Source organism: Palaemon carinicauda, chromosome 10 (assembly GCF_036898095.1).
Source record: "Palaemon carinicauda isolate YSFRI2023 chromosome 10, ASM3689809v2, whole genome shotgun sequence".
NCBI lineage: Eukaryota > Metazoa > Arthropoda > Malacostraca > Decapoda > Palaemonidae > Palaemon > Palaemon carinicauda.
The window spans coordinates 132,985,144-133,005,351 of record NC_090734.1 but is presented as its reverse complement, the minus strand read 5'-3'; the positions used below and the strand labels follow the sequence as shown (position 1 = coordinate 133,005,351).

Genomic DNA, 20,208 nt, shown 5'->3' with positions numbered 1-20,208 from the left:
AGCTGGAATGCCAATTTAAACTTTTAATAAAGAACGCTCTTTTCCCAAGGAAGCGTCATTGGCCTGCGCAACTCTGCAGAAGACAAAGTTCAAGTTCTTCCTTCTCCTCTGCCTCATCTTCTTTAGTCATCGGTGAAACTTTGTGGTGAAGAACAAGTAAAAAAAAAGTTGAAGAAGTCCAGGAAGATCGATTGATAGGACTCGCGTAAGCATGACTCCTACTGAGAATGTTTTGCTCAGGGAAGGTATCCCAGTATGTTTTCACCTCATTCACAAGGTTACATGGTACATACATACATATACCAAAGGCACTTCCCCCAATTTTGGGGGTAGCCGACATCAACAATGAAACAAAACAAAAACAAAGAAGGGGACCTCTTCTCTCTACGTTCCTCCAGCCTAACCAGGGACTCAGCCGAGTTCAGCTGGTACTGCTAGGGTGCCACAGCCCACCCTCCCACATTATCCACCACAGATGAAGCTTCATAATGCTGAATCCCCTACTGCTGCTACCTGGTTACATGGTACGTACCAGAATCCATCCCGAGTAGACATATTCATTGCGGTACAGGTGCATGAACCTGTTTCTCTGTTCTCTTTATGAGAATAAGCATGCGCACTGCCGGTAGGAATGATGGGTGGCCCATCTTGTATGCTCCTATGATCTCTCTTTCTTTGGGAGAGTGAGAAGCGGTACATGACGAGAGCATTTCCTCATTACGAAGTAGTATCGACACTTCCTGCTCTTTCTGGTACCAAGGACACTCATGGGTGGTGGGGATGAAGAAAGCCACCCTTTTTCCAGTATGCCGGATGATCGACTGATCTCACTCTTTCTTTTGGAGGAGAAAGAAGCGGTGCATACGTTCTGCTGCTGTACTAGGTCTTGTACTAATGGGAATATGTGCTGAACATAATCCAACTGGGGGAAGAAATGTTGGCACACAACTCTTGGTCTCGTACCAAGTGCAGTATCCTCAACCGTACTCGCAGACGGTAATGCCACTTGCAAAGAAGTTGCTGTTGGAGGCCATGAAGACTACCCGATTTCTCCCCTTATACATACGGGAGGGACTGCGATTACCGAGAACCTGTCCACTCGGGAAGACAATCCTAGTCAGTTCGCGACTCGTATGCAAGGCAAAAGGTTATGTATTGTGAATTCTCTCTTCCATGAGAGTATGTTTTGGTATGCAGTACAGGTGGTCTTACGAGTGCGTACGAGACAAAGCATACACACACCCTTGTGAAGATGATAGCACTGCCCTTGTCCTTCTTTTTCAGTGAGTTTCTGAGACGATAACCCAACGGAAGGAGCATAGAGGAGCGACGTATGCAGGCCGTCTCGTCCTGGCTGACCAATCCCATGAGATTACTCACTACAGGACCTCATATGGTCTCCGGGCTCCCGACCTGGTCCATGCAATTGTTATCCTCGTGCTTCGTTACTGCTTGGTCAGTCTTCACAGCTGTTCTTCAGTGCCTAGGATTACAGAACTTCCAGCATCTGCTTCATTCCAGCTTTTCAAGTCTATGGGAAAAGTATGGTAACGCCTGACAACCGTCACAGGTCCTTATCTAAGGGAATCTACCCACAAGTCCTTCAATATGTTTTCCCTAGGACATGTGGTAGCTGCTCAGCAGGTTGTTTAGTATACTTAGCTCCCTCACAGGACAAGAAACATCCTATCCAAGATAGCTGATGCGACATCAGTCTAGATTAAGAGTAAAAATGTTTGGCCTTTTTCCCACTTTTCTTCCCCTCTACCTGGGGTGCAGCAGTCAAATTGTTATATCACTTTAATGAAACTTGATGCAGGTAACCTACCATATCAAGAACTATTTTATCGAGTTTAAGGATAGAAGTAATTCCCCATCCTCCTGATGACTGGGAGGATGGACATAAATGTAAACCCCTCACTTAAAGTAAGCATTACATTTTAGACATCATACCCCATTGGGGATACAGTATAGGTCCTTCCTGACCATCTGTCTAATTACAGAAACCTAGCCTATCACCTAAGGTCAACAAGAGGTGAATTGGAGTCGGTAATCCTGCACCTCATCGGGTCCAAGTGCCCTGACCTCCCGCGATTTTACACCAGCCAGTTTGGTCACAGAAACTTCCTAAGGATAAGTCTCCAATTAAAGGACTAAGGTTTTGTTCGTGTGTAGGAACAAATCACAAATTTTTTAAATAATTTTAATTTTCTCTCTATATACAAATTGAGTTATTTTCCCACCTCATCTACCCCATAATTCCTAGGTGAAGGTCGAAGTGATTACACACTGAGCTGGCAGGGGGACGTGGCTTTCCCACCAGTAACTAAAGACTCTTCGTTAAAGATTTTAACAGCTAAAATCTTTGCAGCTATGTGTAAAAAATAAGTTGGTTTGTAAGGTTTGGAAAAATAAAAATTATTTTTAAAATTTATGATAATTTAGAGTTATGTTGTCACAAATCTTGCAACCTATGAGGTATGGCTGTATTTTTACAACTGATTGTTGTGCGATCTACGTATACAGTACATATCTGGCCTTTTAGACCCCACCCAAAAACTCTGGTTTCTCACTGCGATGTGCTATCATTATTATATGCTATATACTTTACAGGTAAAAAATATTAGTGGTTTGCACCAACAATAATGATTAAAAGAAAAACCATCTAGAATAACAACCCACATTAAAACTGATGAAAATACAAGTCTTGAAAAGTATGTATGAAAATTGATTCTTCCCCTAATTTTGACTCAATTTAGCTTACCTATAATGGGTCCTATTGTTAGACATCTGTGAAAATTACTTTCAATTCCTTTTGCATAGTCTGATTTGATTCATCAGATTCCTTGATGTAGGTTTAGGTCATCAACACCAAATTTATTTAAAATTTTGTATATGATACTTTACGCGAACTGACCTAGTCAAACAACTTTCTTTGCAAGGGATTTTGCAAAGTGTGCATAGTCTTATTTGTGTTAAAAGTATGTAAGATAAATTTGATATGTATTTGTTTTGAAACAAAAACTCATCACTTTTTGTGATAAACTGTTTTCCTTCAGAAAATAAGTGTTCCATATGTACATCTGCTACTTTAAAGAGCTGTTAGCAATGCTCCCAAAGACTTGGTCAATTCATGCTTTTTAATCCACTGGTGATCCTGGCATGACAAAATCACTGTCAGGCAATGAAGTAAATTGTGTCAACCTATTTATGTTGCTGCTTCGTGGTGAAACTAATAAAGGAATAAAGAAAAAAAAACTGAACATTGCATTAGAAAACTGAGGACATTTTTTTTATATAACCACGTGAATGGTTGGCAAATCATTGGATTATCAGAGGTTGAATACTATATGTAATTTTGCCCTTTTCCTGTCAATTCCACTTATGATATATTAGTAATTATAAAAATTTTGGGCATGTTTTATAGTATATTGGCTAATCACTATATAATTTTTCATTAAATTTATAGGTTAGATGGTACCTGTAGAAGGGAGGTTACATTTCTTAGCTCCATACTAAAGAACCGATATGCAAAGATGGACGCAAATAAGGAGAAGTTTCATTTTATGGAAATACAAGAGGGAGATGATGGAGAGTGTATCTTGATTCTTAAAGATGATAACAGTAAAGAACTTCAGTATGTGGATACATGTTATAACGAGGAATATCCAGAAGAGATTATAAACATTACCAGTGACAAAACATGTCAGGAGTGCCAGACTGAGAGCTGTGATTACAATCTTAATACATTCTTGTTTATGAATATACCCATCATCTTTTGCTCCCAGCCAGCCCCTTGTGTTGCTTCAACACAGTGTAACATTCCCTTGAAGGCTGATGCCTGTGTTGGCACAGACAGTAGTGATCCATACTGCACTGAGAACTTTCAAGAAAGAGAAAAGAGAAGCGATGAAGATGAAACCGAAGCCCTTGATGGTCACTGTGAAAAGTCTTTGGTGGAGAAGGAAATCCTGTCGCCCCGTAAGAAGGGAATGCTGCGGACAACTGGTACCGAAAACAGAGGTTCAGGTGAGTAATAAGATGAAAGGCAAATTTTTAAATTATTTTTCATTCAAGGACTTAAGTACTGCACTGTAATTGTTCAGTGGCTACTTTCCATTTGGTAAGGGTAGAAGAGACACTCTAGCTATGGTAAGCAGCTCTTCTAGAAGGACACTCCAAAATCAAACCATTGTTCTCTACTCTTGGGTAGTGCCATAGCCTCTGTACCATGGCCTTCCACTGTCTTGGATTAGAGTTCTCTTGCTTGAGGGTACACTCGGGCCCATTATTCTATCTAATTTCTCTTCCTTTTGCATTGTTAAAGTTTTTTTAATTTATATAGGAAATATTTTTTTTTAATGTTACCTTTCTTAAAATATTTTATTTTTCCCAGTTTCCTTTACTCACTGGCCTATTTTCCCTGTTGGGGCCCCTGGGCTTATAGCATCCTGCTTTTCAATTACGTTGTAGCTTAGCAAAGAATAATAATAACAATAAGAGTCTTTAGTCGTGCCATAGCCTCTGTACCATGATCTTTCACTGCCTACTACTCTATCAGTTTCCTTTCCGCACTGAGCTTATTTTCCAGTTTGGAGCCCTCGAGCTTACAGCATCCTGCTTTTTCAACTAGAGTTGTAGCTTAGCAAGTAATAATAATTAGATTTTAGATTTCATTACCATAGAATAATTTAGGTTTTTAGTTCATAGTTTTCTTCTTAGTTTGCAATATCCGTACAAGATAGAAACCTGTAATTAAGCTTGTGCCAAAATAACATAAGCAAAGCAAAGTTTCAATTACAGTTAATTTATGTTACATGGGATTTTTCATAATTCTGACCATTTAGCATCCAGATTGTCCCAGGCAGTACCATCTTGCATATAATACTAGGTATGCAGTTAATTCTAAGTCTTGCCTTCTCCATCATAAAGATCAACACTGCACAGTATTCTAATAGTTTTATTCCAGCTATGACCAGATTTGCAATGATCTTCTTAATCATGCTGTTGAACCATTGGAACTTCAGAAGTTCAAATTTGCAGCAAATGACTATTTTGAAAATGTTGACAATTCTCTTCTTAGTTTATATAAGACAGATCCATTTTATTATTACTGATCTTAAAATATTTTATATTAATTATTCGTCACTTCTCATGTAGCTTATTTACTGATCTCAAGATATTTTATATTATTCATTACTTTTCATGTACAGTAATTTATTTCATTATTTCCTTTTCTCACTGTCCTATTTATCCCTGTCGGAGTGCTTGGGCTTATAGCATCCTGCTTATCTAATTAGTTGTAGCTTAGCTAGTAATAATAATAATAATAATAATACCCTTTATTTATATTTTGGCTTCTAAATTGTATCAAGTAAGCTGTAATGAGCTCAACTCTACTCAATTGTTTGAATATTTTCTCATCTTTCAAATTTTATAATGATCATTATTTAACCTCTGTTACAGGACACTTGATTGAACAATGAACTTACAGTTCAAAGCAGATTAAATCATTTAACAAAGTTTATTACTAAAGCTTCAGTTCCATCCTCTGCATTAAATTTGTTTTCCTAAGAACACTATCTTAATGTCTGCACTGTGAATCAGTTTTGATATGCAACATGAACTAGCTGAGTAAATCATAACAAATTTTCAATTCCCACTTTTGGTATCTATCTGTATTCAGTCTTTAGATGTGTTTTGTTCCAATTTGAACTCTTGAAAAATTAACTCTTGCACAGATTGGAAAAGTTAGCGACGGAATGATTTAGATTTTGTTTTATGCTATAACTGTTTTTCTAGTTTAACTACCTTATAGGTTGGTATTGATAATGTTATATGGTAGACAGCTTTCTGTTTTGGCCCATGTGGTAACATCCCTGACTGGTGAATGCCAGACTGGGGTTAGAGTCCCACTCGAACTTGTTAGTTTCTTAGGTCTCTGCAACCTCACCATCCTTGTGAGCCTATAGGTCTATCTACTGAGTCATCAGCAGCCATTGCCTGGCCCTCCTTGGCCCTAGCTTGGGTGGAGAGTGGGCTTGGGCACTGATCATATGTATATATGGTCAGTGTCTAGGGTATTGTCCTGCTCGATAGGACAATGTCACTGACCCTTGCCTCTGCCATTCACGGACAGGCCTTTAAACCTTTAAACTGTTCTTTTCCTTGAAAGTGACTACTGTAATGCAAGTTAATTCGGAAAACATTTGTGTTTTTCTGTAGTGTTCCCCAGTTTTTGTAAACTCAAATGGGCAATGTTACATAAGGCTTGTACAAATTATCAAAATGAGATAAAAATAGGAAAGTCACACTTCTTGCATTAGTTGAGTTTTTGTTTTTATGTACATTTAAGGTTTTCAAATGATTGATTATGTTCTTGTTTTCCAGAAATTATCATCTCAAGAAGGGGTCGACCAAGAAAACACATGAAGAAAGGAGCAACTTTTAAATATAAACGAAAAGTTAGAAAAATTCATCCAAAAACCAAAAAGGATGTTGAAACTGGCTCTAATGTGCATTCAGAGTCTGTTCCTTCAAAATCTAGAGAGGGAAGAAGAATAATTAAGAAAATTGATGCTGACTTTGAGTATGAATTCGGAGACAGTGAAGAAGAGTTGGAAATAAAATTGGAAGCGGATGATGATAATGACAAAGATTGGAAAGAAGGAAGTGAGGGTGTCAGTGACATTGATGATGATCAAAAAGAGGCAATTGAAAAAGGCTTGAAAGAACTGGGAAACATGGAAAGCAGAGTGGTAGAATTTAGAGAGGAAGATGATGAAAATTTAGACCAGCTATTGAGGTCGAAAGAAGATGGAAATCAGCTTGACTTTTTTAGCAATCAAAAAGCTTCGGGTGACGATTCTGTCAGCGTTATTAAGAAAGAACTCGATGAAGATATTGATTATAAGAGTTTTATTGATGCTGTTGTTTGGAAGTCAGATATAGCTGGTGACAATGACTTGTACTGTAATGAGGAAACTGGTTTAATTGACGGCAAACAAATTCAGACAGTCGGTGTTGATGAATTAGATCATGACCAGAGTGAAAAATTATCGGAACGAATTAAAAAGTACATGGAAACTTCTCGTAAAAAATATCACCAAGAGAGAGTAATAAAAAGTGATGGGAAAAAAGTATTCAAGTGTCTGAAGTGCAATAAAGAATTTGCTAAACGTTTACTATTAACAGAACACAGGAAAGTACATTCGAGAAAACTTCGGGTATATAATTGTAATCATTGTGGTAAAGTTTTTCATGAAGCACGGAAATATTTTTCTCACTTGTCACTCCACGAGCGTATGTTTGAATGTAATTCGTGTGGGCGAAAATTTTCTTTATTAGCCAACTTGAAAAAACATATTGTATTGCATCATGATGCAAAGAAAAAAGTGTGTGAAGTCTGTGGTATGCAGTTTTCATCAGACAATGAATTAACAGAGCATCAACAGTCTCAACATAGTGAAGACATTGTTAGTTCCTATATTGCAAAATGCAAATATTGCAACAGAGAGTATAGACGTGAAGAAGCATACATACAGCACATGAACAGAGCACCTTATAATTGTTCGACTTGTAACAAGTCCTGTGGTTGTGAATTTGAACTTAAAAAGCACATTCGTTATGAGCATGGTCATTGTGTCTGTGAGTTTTGTGGCAAGTCTTTCAAAAACAACTCTATACTAAACCACATAAAGGTTATGCACAAGGAAGCTCCTGTGCAGTGCTTACATTGTCCTAAAAAATTTGTGTATCGTTCAAGAATGTTGGCACATATTGACTCTTGTCATAATGCTGAAAAAAAGTACAAATGTAATCAGTGTTCATATTCAGCTAAAACAGCCAACTCACTAAATCTTCACAGACGAAGGTGCCACTTGGATCCTAAAGAACTAAAATGGTATGAGTGTGATATATGCAACAAAAAGTTTTATTTACCTTCTAAACTTACTGTCCATTATAGAGCTCACACAGGGGAAAAACCTTTTTCATGTCAAACGTGTGGGAAAACTTTTGCTTGTAAATATAACAAAAAAGAACACGAGAGAGCCGTTCATGGTGAAAGAATAGAAGTAAAAAATCAGGATGGGAGCACACTTGTGCAAATGGTAAAACATAGAAGAGCACCAAGAGCTACTGGAAGACGTTGCGATATATGTAGCATTGATTTTTCTTCGACAGCAGCTATTATTGAGCACATGAAAAAAGTCCATACACTGCAATCAACAGAATCTATGGATGAGAATTCAAAAGTTAAAGTTAGTGTGAAGTATGAACCTCAGGAAGAATCAGGAGATAAGTGCCTTGAGTATGAAGTAATTGCAAATGCTGGAGATGTAATTTTGTCTGACTCCTCTAGTATGATGAACATTCGTGCAGATGAAATTCCACAAAATGCTACAGTGGTTGAAATTGATGGCGTTGAGTATCAGGTTGTACGACAATAACTCATTTGAAATTTTCTTCTGGATACTGTACATTGCTGTACTCAGCTCCTTGTTTTTTGAACAGGAGAAATGTAAGTGACATTTGAATTTGCAATTCAAAATAAATATTTTTTAAGACATTGTAATTAGGGAATCCTTAATATTCTTTTCACCATTTTGATTTGTTGAGTATTTATATTCCGATACAATTACAAACCCTCATTCTTTACTAGGAGTAGATTCAGATGAGCTGGTGTTCACAGCCATGAAAACTAAAGCTAGGTGGCAGCCAATCTCCCGGCAAGTGGTGGGGTAGTGGGAGATGCTCCCATACACTCACTTGCTCAATCACTTTTAATTTGGCTGCAAGACAGAGTAGGAGTGCTTTGTTGCCTTTTCATTTTATGTTCTACCGGCTATAACTATGTTTTTTTGCAGGTGTTTGTGTGCTGTTTTCTGAGGAAGCAGCATGCAGGTCAGCCCTGGCCCGGACGGCCGCTCGTCCTTATGGCATGTACTGTTCACCTTTTGAGACGGATCATCACCAGCTTTGCCCTTCATGCAGAGGACACTCCTGCATAGAGGCGTTTCCTTACAGCGAGTGGCCATCCTCCCAGTGGGAGCAGTTCTAATGAAGTAGTAGTTCAAGGAGGACTCTTGACCCCTTTAGCTCTGCCTTGAAGAGCAAGAAGCCCTGACTTTCTTCTCCTTCAGCAAGAACCACCTCCTGCCTCTGTCTGCTCGGCCTCATATGGAGTTCGTGAGGACAAGAGGAATAAATCTTTAATCCCTGGACAACTCTCAGGCCCAGAGAACCCTGTTGCTTTCCCTGGAGAAGCAGTGGTGGCCTTCATTAAGACTTTCAGGTTATCCTTCGAAGGAAATGCTGTTAAAGGTGTTGAAGCGTGGCACACGGCAGGACCTTCCACCTAATACAGAGGTTGGCCTCTTCCCTCCGGTCCCATCCCCCTTGCCTCATCATACTCTGCATTCCTCCACCACCCGAGATTCTGCAGGTTGTTCCCCCTCTGGTAACAATTGGGCTACGCATCCACTCAGCTTCAGGTTCCCCTCACAGTGACTGTGGGAATCCCTGGCAGATACTCATGTTCATGAGTGATTCTCCATGCTTGAGAGAACTCTTCCTTGAGCATTTCGTAAGCGTACTCGCATTACTCACCAGCACGTTCTAGTTCTTTGGAGTGAGCAGGGGAGTGACCCTAACCTCCCCTTGGGGCCCAACATTTTACAACAACGGCATACAACATCCAGCCAAAACGACACGTCGCCTACCATTAACAGGTTGCACTTGGAAGGAGTCTGCCATTGCAGGGGATTCTCTGAATGAGCAGGGAAGACTAGTTACCATCCTTCTCAGTCCATGCCTCGTCCACGCCCTCAGCCTTTTTAAGAAGTTCTTGAGATCTACCTTTACGATCCCCCTTCTTGCACGTGGTAAGAGTGACGAGATTCGCCCATGAGCAGAGAGCTACCGCGAACATGACGTTGCAGCTCCCTCCGCATTTTAAGTCTCTCGTGAGTGATAATAAACTTCTCGCACCAAAGCATCCTTGATTCCTTCATGTGAAGTCTCAATGTAAAAAAGAAATGGCTTCTCTGCCAGAGAATTGAGCCTCGAAAGTTGGTAACAACCATCTTCTTTAGTGGAGGATTCAACTGTGCCTCATGATGATGACTACCACCCAACTCTGGTCCAATCGAGTATGAGCCAGGAAGTGGAGGTTCTAATTAATGATGATTTAGACTGCTCAGACAGTGCCCAACTGAAACCTGCCAAACCTAAGCCTCCGACCACCAACCCATGGAAGTCTGAGTCAGTCTTCCTCCAGGTACTAGCCTGGATCCGCAAGGTTTAACAGCCTTGCGGGACCTACCTACTCCACTCCAGTGTGTCAGAATACGTCCCTAGACCTACTCTGTACTGCTCCCAGAACCAAGCGGTCTAAACTAAAGCTCCCTTGGTCTACATTGGTGGAAGATTCCCTAAGGAAATTTGGACTCGGACTTCTACGAGGAAAGACTCCCTCAGTTCCTCGAGAATACTGCCTCCGTTCATGAGGAACAGGAACTATTATGACATCTTAAATGATATCTCTACTTTCCTACCAATAGACATTAGTGTCGGTCCTGGCTCAGTGTGCCCTGAAATGTAGCCAGTCCCCATCACTTCGGGCAAAGCTTTGGTGATGGAGATGCTTGCAAGGGTAACACTTTAGGCCTCCTCCTGAGTGGACCACTGGTCTGGTAAAGTTGGTTTCTTGGCAGACAACAAAGATCTGCCTAATCCGGACAGGAAGATATTATGAAATATCATTATGTCTGGAGCAAGGGCGATGGAGTTTCTGGCTCACAACGCTGCCAACTGGTTCCTGAAGAGACAAGACTAGATTGTCTCCAAGTTTATGAAGCAAGTAACAAAGAGGGAAGTCCTCCTACTTCGTAACTCCTCTGTCTCTTCCCCTTCCCTATGGACAAAGTCGAGGCAGCAGTGGAGAACTGGAGGAAGGCTTGCTAGAACTCTGCTCCTTAGTACCGTTTCATCCCGCTCCTCCTCTTTGGCACCTGCTGTTCCTAAGGTTCAAGATGCACAACGGCAAGCATTTAGGCCTGGACAGTGCATGTCCTTCGGGCAGGGTACATCATACCTTTCATCAGCTCTCCCTTTCCCCAGATTCGTCAACCGTCAAATTCCCTGTCCCTCGCCACTGTATCAGTGAAGAGCATCCTTCAGGCAGAAGTCCTAATATGTTAAAAAAGTACACTCTGCAGGAGGTCGTGGACGGGTCACCAGGCTTCTTCAGTCGACTTCCATAACGGTAGGCTTGACACGCTTACTTCCAGGTCCCAGTTCATCTCTCCTCCAGGTAGTACCTAAGATTCTATTTGTACAACAGAGTGCAACCGTTCCAAGTGCTGTGCATCAGCCTATCAACAGCACCAAGTGTTCACGAGGGTGTTCACTCTACTTTCAGCCTGGGCCTACGCCAGCAGTATCCACCTCCTCTGCTATCTGGACGACTGGTTATCTCGGTGGAGACCCTTCTCTTACACAAATTCATGCTTCTCGAGTTTTGCCATTATCTGAGGATCGTATTAAATCTCAAGAAGTCATCTCTGCAGCCCAAACAGTATCTGGGAATGCACATCGATACTCGACTAAGAAACATCTTTCCATCTCAGAGCAGAATTGAAAGATTCAAAGTGGCTTTTCTCTTTCTCTTGCAAAGGTCATTGCCAGCCCATCAGCAGCAGTCTCTCTTGGGTGTAACATAGCTTCCCTGGAATGTTTAGTCCCAACAGCTGCTCTGCATGAGGTCACTCTAGTGATCACTGAAGACCAGCTGGTCTCAAAGCAGTGATCTTTCAGGGAAACCCATTCCAATAGGATCTGAGCCCAGAAAAGACTTCAGTTGATGGATGCAAGATTCTGGCTGCCTTCAAGGTGTTTACCTTCTTCCCCCCTTTGGTCACGATGCTCTTCTAGGACGTTATTTTATCACATTCATGGCCTCTCCCGTCTCCAGAGTGAGGAAGACTTTATAGTCTTAACTCCCATGGGCTGCAGTTGGACCTCGTACTCCAACAAGAGGTCCAGAGCATGATGGACAAAGGTAGTCAGGTTATTTGTCGCCCTTCCCGGTGGAAAAGATGACGGGGCTGGAGACCAATCATCGATCAGTCTCCCTTGAACGGGTTCATCCGAAGATCCCTTTAAGATGGAAACATCAAACACTGTCCTATCAGCAATCAGGAAGAGGGAATTCAAGTTGTCACTTTCAGATACCAAGTCACTCCATCTGAGGGAAGACAATCTTCCAATTCAAAACCATTACTTCAGAGTCATGACAGTTCCACAAGGTGTTTACAATACGTCTTTGCCCTTGTGTCGACTTAGGCACACTCCTGGGGAATAAGACTTCTTCGGTACCTGGACGACTGGCAGCTACTTTCTTCCTCAAAGGAACCCTTGGTCCAACAAAGAGACAGACTCTTGCAGTTCTGTTCTGAACTGGGGAACATCATGGCTGGGAATGAGGTTAGATTCAGTGACAGCAAAGGCATTCCGCTCAGATGACAGACTGTCTCGCCTTCGACAAGCAATGGAACCATTCCTTGACCATTCAGCCCTTACAGCACAGTAGTGACAGAGGCTCCTACGGCACCTGTTGTCATTAGAGAGACTAGTTCCCCACAGAAGGTTGCACCAGAGGTGGTGTACTAGTGTTTAAAGGCACAATGGTCAGGGATGGAGGAACACCCTCAAAAGATGATCACAATCAACCAGGAGAATAGGGTGGCCCCTGGTTTGATGGTTGGCAGAAGAGAACTCCAGGAAAGGCACCTCCCTGGAATTCCCACCACTGGAGATGCTACTATTCACGGACACATCCAAGGAGCAGTGGGATGCTCATCTGAAGGAGGACACCTTCTGTGGAACGAAGGCTGCACATCAGCCTTCACGGAGCAGCTTCAAGGCCATTTGCTCACACTGATGATCCAGTTTTCTTGATCTTACATTTATACTTCATTTCCCTTATTTTGTACTATACACTAATTTTACATACTTCTCTGTTAGGGAATTCAACATCCACATATCTATAATCATGAGATGGAAACAATGCAGAGTAGTACCATCTGTATAAGCAACCAGTTTGTTTTCAACCTCCATGTCATACACAATATTAAAAGTAAAAAACATTTCCCTGAGGAACACCACATACTAAATTACTGGTCGCAATGGCATATATTAACTATTCATTGCAATCTTTTAGTCAAACATTCAATAATTCTCCTAAAAAATAACCCAATAGCGGCCATCTTTTTATGATTTAAAATAAAGGCCAATAAGTGTTCAAAACTTGGGTAGTAATCTGTAGATACAACCACATTTACCAAGATTACTAATTTAACAAAAACAAAAAGAGCCTTTTCTTTCTAACTTACAAAAAAAAAAACAAATAACTTGGAAGGTAAGAAATCAGTTGTCTTCATAAAAAAAACATTTGCAAAATATAATTTGGGTTTATTTTATGAAAGCTTGATTTGTAAGTAAAATGATAATACAAAATATATTTCTGTAATTTTCATTTCATATTAACTGTCAATAACAGTATGCTGGTGAAACTACACCATATATACCCTAACCTATTGAGATGAATGTTAATCAAATAACAGTTTTAGTTCATATAATCATCTACAGTATAATAATGTATAATGATAATACGAAAATATAATTTCTTAAACATTCTCCATAAAAATAGCATTCAGGGGAACTTTAGAAGTCTATATACAATGCACTTCTTTTTCTCAAATATCTTCCCAGCAGTAAAAACCACTCATTGACACCTATGCTGAAATTATTATAAGAAATTTTAAGCAGGGTTTCCTATGGAGACCTAACCATCCGTAACTTATTTGCTAATTCATTGCTTTAGATGTTGAGTTTCGAAGTACTGTATCTTTCGAAATTTATTCATCAAACTCTATTAACTGTTATATCCGTCGTCCTTTGCTAAGTGGTCAGAACAACTCTAACGTTATCCTCTGATGTAACAAGTTGGAGTTAATTCCCATGGTGTACCACTTTCAGATTTTCAATGTTACTGACAAACTTTTAAGTAATATTTTTAATTAAAAAACCTAAAAAAAACTATTGATAACTTTTGTTTTTCCATGAAAAAACATTGATGATTTTTAAATACCTAAAAAAGATATAACAAATTACCTATTTTTAAAAGTTTTTGTATTGCCAATACAAAAAATATGAATAATTCCTGAATGTTTAAAACAATGTGCAATTTTCTCCAATTAAAACTTTAAAATGAAACATTAAATACCAAGTCTAATTGGTGTAAAAGGAATTTCTAATTGAATATGAAAGAAGAATATCTAAAAGCAAAAATATTTCCAGGTATATTGGTAAAATAAAGTTCTCTAATTCACTAAAAAAAATTTAAATTTAAAAGAACTAAAATCACACATCTCTCCAGTCATATTACCATACATCTTGAAGAGGGTACTGTCATCTCCCCACCAAAACTTATGTTTTTAAATCATAAACAAGAAAAAAAAAATTTAATTTAGTCGCTTTTTGTAATGTGTTCTCAGCCAACAGCATTTCTTGCACTCATCTACACATATTTGCCTATGTACAGTTTAACACATTAAAAAACTTCCACTAAAGAATACTGGCTTGGTAAGCTGTGTGATTTTTCTGTCTTGCCCACTGATTTCATCACGATACCAATTAAAAAAGGTTATCTCAATTTATGAACACTATTATAACCATGCTTAAGTAAATGCAGAAATAATACATATAGCTGTAACTGTGGTACAGCAGCTGCTAATTATCACAGACTAATTTTATTCAAGGAAATGTGTTACCGAACACATCTGGAGCAGATTTCTTTGTATCCATACACCATGGTTTTGCATTGCTAGGATATGGAGTTAGTGGTACATCATAAGGCAATGAGAACCCCAATTCTTTCCATGGAGACTTCAACTCGAACTCTTCAGCACCCGTCTGAAAGACAAGAAAATCTTAATTCCTAACACTAACTTGTTATTAACAGTAACATTTTACACATTACATTAAATATGATTTTCCTAATGAATGAATAAAAAGAACTGCCAATTCTCTCAAATTGCTATTTAGATAAAACAAAAATTCCATGAGAAAATAAAAACCTCAATGAATACATCCTTCTTAAAACATCAATTTGCAAAATCATCAATATAAACATTATCTTTGTAACCAAGCCTTAAATTAGTAATCAAAACAAAAGAGTATTGCAATTGGAGAAGAAGCAAAGAATAAAGTTAAGTTGGGAAGATGGCCATGCAAATACTGATAAAGATGAAGGACAAAAACCTTGCAAAAGATAATAAACAATAAATGCAGTAATATATTCATTGATATTTGAAAAATAAGACATGCATGGTAGAGACAGAGGAAGAAAACCCATTATGAGGGAAGAAAAAGATATCGGCAGAGTTATATTGGGGTCACAAAGTGCATTGAAGCAGTATGGATGCACAGTGACAAAATATTTAGCGGTAACCTGAAAGATATGGAAGTTTTTTGGATTACAGGTAAATAAGCATAACCCATTAATAAACAGGAAAACGTATGCTGTGTTCATTACCCCGTACAATACGCAGCAAGGACATGAGTATTTATGATGGAAAGGGAGGCAATTTAAATAGGAGTGATTAAATAATGCTCAGTTCATTGGTTAAGCCTGTCTTAATAGTCATATGACAAATGAGGGAACACACACACACACACACACACACACACACACACACACACACACACACACACACACACACACACACACTCTCACTCTCACTCTCACTCTCACTCTCACTCTCACTCTCACTCTCTCTCTCTCTCTCTCTCTCTCTCTCTCTCTCTCTCATATTTTGTAATCTTGATAAAAAACACTTTTACAAAACATATGTCATTCCTATAATCAAACAAACAAAAACATCTCATATAAAAAAAGTTGCCTTTGCTCCTATGCATTCTAGCCGACCATAGTTTACATACAGTTTATTGAAAGCATTTTATAACTGGGTATCACTCAGATATGGAAATACTGTATGTTTGTTTGTTTTCTCTCTGTCAGGTGGTATACGTTACATTTTTAAATATTTAACTTAGCCGGTGAATATATATAGCTGCAACTCTGTTGCTCGACAGACAAAAAAACAGTAAAACTCGCCAGCGATCGCTATACAGGTTGCGGGTGTGCCCACCAGCGCCAACTGTCGGCCAGATACCATACTCGATGTAAACAAAGACTCAATTTCTTCTCTGTCGACGTGTCGACAAGACGTACTTTACTCGCTGTTGAAACCTGGAGTTTTTCCCATCATATTTGGTGAAGTACTTTAATTTGGTTATGAGCTTTCGCAGTACAGGGTTTTTCTTCAAATAAATCCTTGAACTCTTTTTTGTATCGGATTCATTGTTGATGACTTAGATCGTTTTTTTGGAATTTTCCCTTGACCAATTCAAAATGGCTGACCTTTCACAAGTTCCCAAGTTTAGAAAATGCAATGCTAGGGACTGTCATAGGCGTCTTCCAAAGGCTGCTCTCGACCCTCACACTGTTTGTTCCAATTGTCGGGGTAAAACCTGTCAATTGGAAGATCGGTGTGAGGAATGCGTGGGCCTTTCGGAATTCGATTTTATCGAATTTGAGAAGTATACACGCAGACTAGAGAGAGATAGGGTAAGGAGAAGTTCTTCTAGGTCGGTAGATTTTTCCTCTCCTCATGCCCCTCAACCTAATCCTTCCCCTGTAGTGGTTGTTCCTAACCCCCCTCCTAGCACTCAGGAACCATCGATGGCTGACATGATGCGTGCTATCCATGCCTTGGGGGAGAGAGTTGAGTCCCTCGCAAGTGACCGCAATCAACTCATGGCGGATGTTAAGGAACTAAAGTGCCAAAGTGCCACGGGAAGTGATAAAGTGCCTAGTGTTTCTCAAAGTGTTGTGAACAGTGTTGCGCTTGAGGGTTCGTCTGTTCGTGCCTGTCGTCCTCCTAGTCCGGGACCTCTTGCAAGCTCCCAAGCCCAGGGGAGAAGCAATGTCGTACGACGCATGGGTTCGAGAGGCCTTGATCAGCGAACAGACGTTCCCTCTATGGTATCAGGCGTATCTCCCCAAGATCGCCCCTACCAACGTAAGACGAGAGAGCCCGTTTTTTCCTCGTCGTCCAAAGGTGTTTCTCGTAAGAAACTTTGGACCAAGGTCTCACGACCTTTGAAGCGTAAGTCGGTCCCTTCAGGACAAGTCCAACGTCCCGGTTGTAGCCACTGGGTCAGTTCGGACTCGTTGCCGTCATCTGATGACTGCTCGCCGCCTAAGAGAGGCAAAGCGGTACCGCCTCAGTCGCTCACCCCGTCTGTTGCCGCACCTGCTGCTGTAGACCCTAAATGGGTATTGCTACAGGACATGCAGTCCAAGCTTGCGTCCTTGATGGAGGACTTCAATGCGGAGAAGGTTGCTACTCCTTCTGGCCAACAACCATCCAAGCGGTCTGTTGTGCGTCCTGTTGATGCTGAGGTTACTTTCTCGCGTCTACCAGTTGAGGTTGTACCCCAACCGATGCGACCCAGTGTGGTTTGCCAGCCGCACGTTGACGTTAGGCGACGCACGGAGGTGGTTGTTGACGTTCAGGACGTTCAACAACCATCAGAGGTGACTTGTTTTGACGCGGTGCGTCAACCTCCGCAACCCGGTATGGTGTTGACTGCACAACCCAGAGGGTCTAAACAGTCTCGGGTGGACGCTGTGCGTCCTCGCGCACCCATGGTTGTTGACAGTTCACTGACTGTGCAGCAGTTCCATGACGTTGCGTCCGGATCCGTCACGCATGCACCAGTGCGACCGGACTCAGCGAGCCAAACGTTGCCCACTCCGTTGCCGTTTCCTCATCAGTTTTCGGATGAGGAACTATCAGATGAGGACGTTGCTGAACCGCAAGAGGATCAACCTTCAGAACTTGACGAACCTAAGGCAACTCAACCATCATTGGACTTTAGAAAAGTCATGGCTGTATTTAAGGAGTTGTTCCCTGACCACTTTGTTTCTGTGGCTCCTCGTTCGCCGCCGTCAGAGTTTGTGTTAGGCGTGCCTGCTACCACACCTGCCTTTACTAGACTCGCTCTCTCTCGTTCATCCAAGAGAGCTTTGCGGCTGTTGGGAGATTGGCTAGAAACTAAGAAGAGTTTAGGAAAGACAGCATTTGCCTTTCCCCCATCTAAACTCTCGTCTAGATCGAGCGTCTGGTATGCCACGGGAGAAGTTCTCGGCTTGGGAGTTCCTGCCTCTGCCCAGGGCGACTTCTCAAGTCTTGTAGACTCTCCCCGCCGCCTACCAATCGAAGTGGGAAGTCTTCCGAGACTGGTGCAAGTCAGTTTCTGTATCCTCGACCAGTACCTCTGTAGCCCAAATAGCTGATTTTCTCTTATACCTGAGAAAAGGACGATCCCTTTCAGCTCCCACTATCAAGGGCTACAGAAGCATGTTGGCATCGGTCTTCCGGCATAGAGGCTTAGATCTTTCCAACAATAAAGATCTGCAAGACCTCCTTAAGTCTTTTGAGACCACTAAGGAGCGTCGTTTGGCTACTCCTGGGTGGAATTTAGACGTGGTACTAAGATTCCTCATGTCAGACAGGTTTGAGCCTTTACAGTCAGCCTCCCTGAAAGATCTCACTCTTGAGACTCTTTTCCTGGTATGCTTAGCCTCGGCTAAAAGAGTCAGTGAGATTCATGCCTTCAGCAAGAACATCGGATTTTCGTCGGAAAAAGCTAGTTGTTCGCTGCAACTTGGTTTTCTAGCCAAAAATGAGCTGCCTTCTCGGCCTTGGCCTAAATCTTTCGATATTCCCAGCTTATCGGAGATCGTAGGCAATGAACTAGAAAGAGTCTTATGCCCTGTTAGAGCTCTTAAGTTCTACTTAGCTCGTACTAAACCTTTACGAGGCCAATCTGAAGCTTTATGGTGTTCAGTTAAGAAACCATCCTTGCCTATGTCAAAGAATGCTTTGTCATACTTTATCAGATTGTTAATACGAGAAGCTCATTCACATCTGAGTGAGGAAGACCGAGCTTTGCTTAAGGTTAAGACGCACGAAGTTAGAGCTGTAGCAACTTCCGTGGCCTTTTAAGCAAAATATATCTCTGCAAAGTATAATGGACGCAACCTATTGGAGAAGCAAGTCAGTGTTCGCGTCATTTTACTTGAAAGATGTCCAGTCTCTTTACGAGAACTGCTACACACTGGGACCATTCGTAGCAGCGAGTGCAGTAGTGGGTGAGGGCTCAACCACTACAATTCCCTAATTCCATATCCTTTTAATCTGTCTCTTGAAATGTTTTAATGTTGTTTTTATGGGTTGTCCGGAAGGCTAAGAAGCCTTTCGCATCCTGGTTGATTTGGCGGGTGGTCAAAGTCATTTCTTGAGAGCGCCCAGATTAGGGGTTTGATGAGGTCCTGTTGTATGGGTTGCAGCCCTTGATACTTCAGCTCCTAGGGGTCTGTCAGCATCCTAAGAGGATCGCGAGGCTCCGTAAGGAAGACGTACTTACAAGGCAGAGTAATCGTCTAAGTCGACTTCCTTACCAGGTACCTATTTATTTTGTTTTTGTTATATTGATAACTTCCAAAATGAAATAAAAACTCTTAGCTTATACGATGTAAACATATTTAACTGGTCTCTACCCACCACCCTGGGTGTGAATCAGCTATATATATTCACCGGCTAAGTTAAATATTCAAAAATGATATTTTAATTATAAAATAAATTTTTGAATATACTTACCTGGTGAATATATAAATTAAATGACCCTCCCTTCCTCCCCAATAGAGACGCAGTGGGATGAGAAGAAATTGAGTCTTTGTTTACATCGAGTATGGTATCTGGCCGACAGTTGGCGCTGGTGGGCACACCCGCAACCTGTATAGCGATCGCTGGCGAGTTTTACTGTTTTTTTGTCTGTCGAGCAACAGTGTTGCAGCTATATATATTCACCGGGTAAGTATATTCAAAAATTTATTTTATAATTAAAATATCATATTTATAGCAAACGATTATAAAAAAAAAAAAACTATCCTTCACTATGTGTACTTACAGACTGGCAAATAAATAAAGTATACAAAATAAAATTCATACTCGGTATAAATCCATTTTCAATCGTAGATTAAGGCTTAAAACATGGAATTTCATTTCATCAACT

The 20,208-nt window shown here is 40.6% G+C and overlaps 2 protein-coding genes across 3 annotated transcripts in view; one reads left to right on the top strand and one right to left on the bottom strand.

Moving 5' to 3' along the window:
• The window catches only part of LOC137648789 (zinc finger protein 23-like), a 28,560-nt gene extending 19,995 nt beyond the window's left edge, over nucleotides 1–8,565 (top strand). For both annotated transcript variants that reach the window (XM_068381934.1, XM_068381933.1), the window contains exons 2-3: nucleotides 3,470–4,029; nucleotides 6,391–8,565. In XM_068381934.1, the coding sequence (XP_068238035.1) occupies nucleotides 3,537–4,029; nucleotides 6,391–8,450 (2,553 nt within the window). In that variant the 5' untranslated portion in view covers nucleotides 3,470–3,536 and the 3' untranslated portion in view covers nucleotides 8,451–8,565. The remainder of the gene's footprint in view (nucleotides 1–3,469; nucleotides 4,030–6,390) is intronic.
• A 4,953-nt stretch (nucleotides 8,566–13,518) lies between these two features.
• Nucleotides 13,519–20,208, bottom strand: part of gkt (glaikit) — a 79,123-nt gene continuing 72,433 nt past the window's right edge. The window contains exon 15 of the mRNA XM_068381932.1: nucleotides 13,519–14,976. Coding sequence (XP_068238033.1) covers nucleotides 14,818–14,976 — 159 coding nt within the window. The 3' untranslated portion in view covers nucleotides 13,519–14,817. The remainder of the gene's footprint in view (nucleotides 14,977–20,208) is intronic.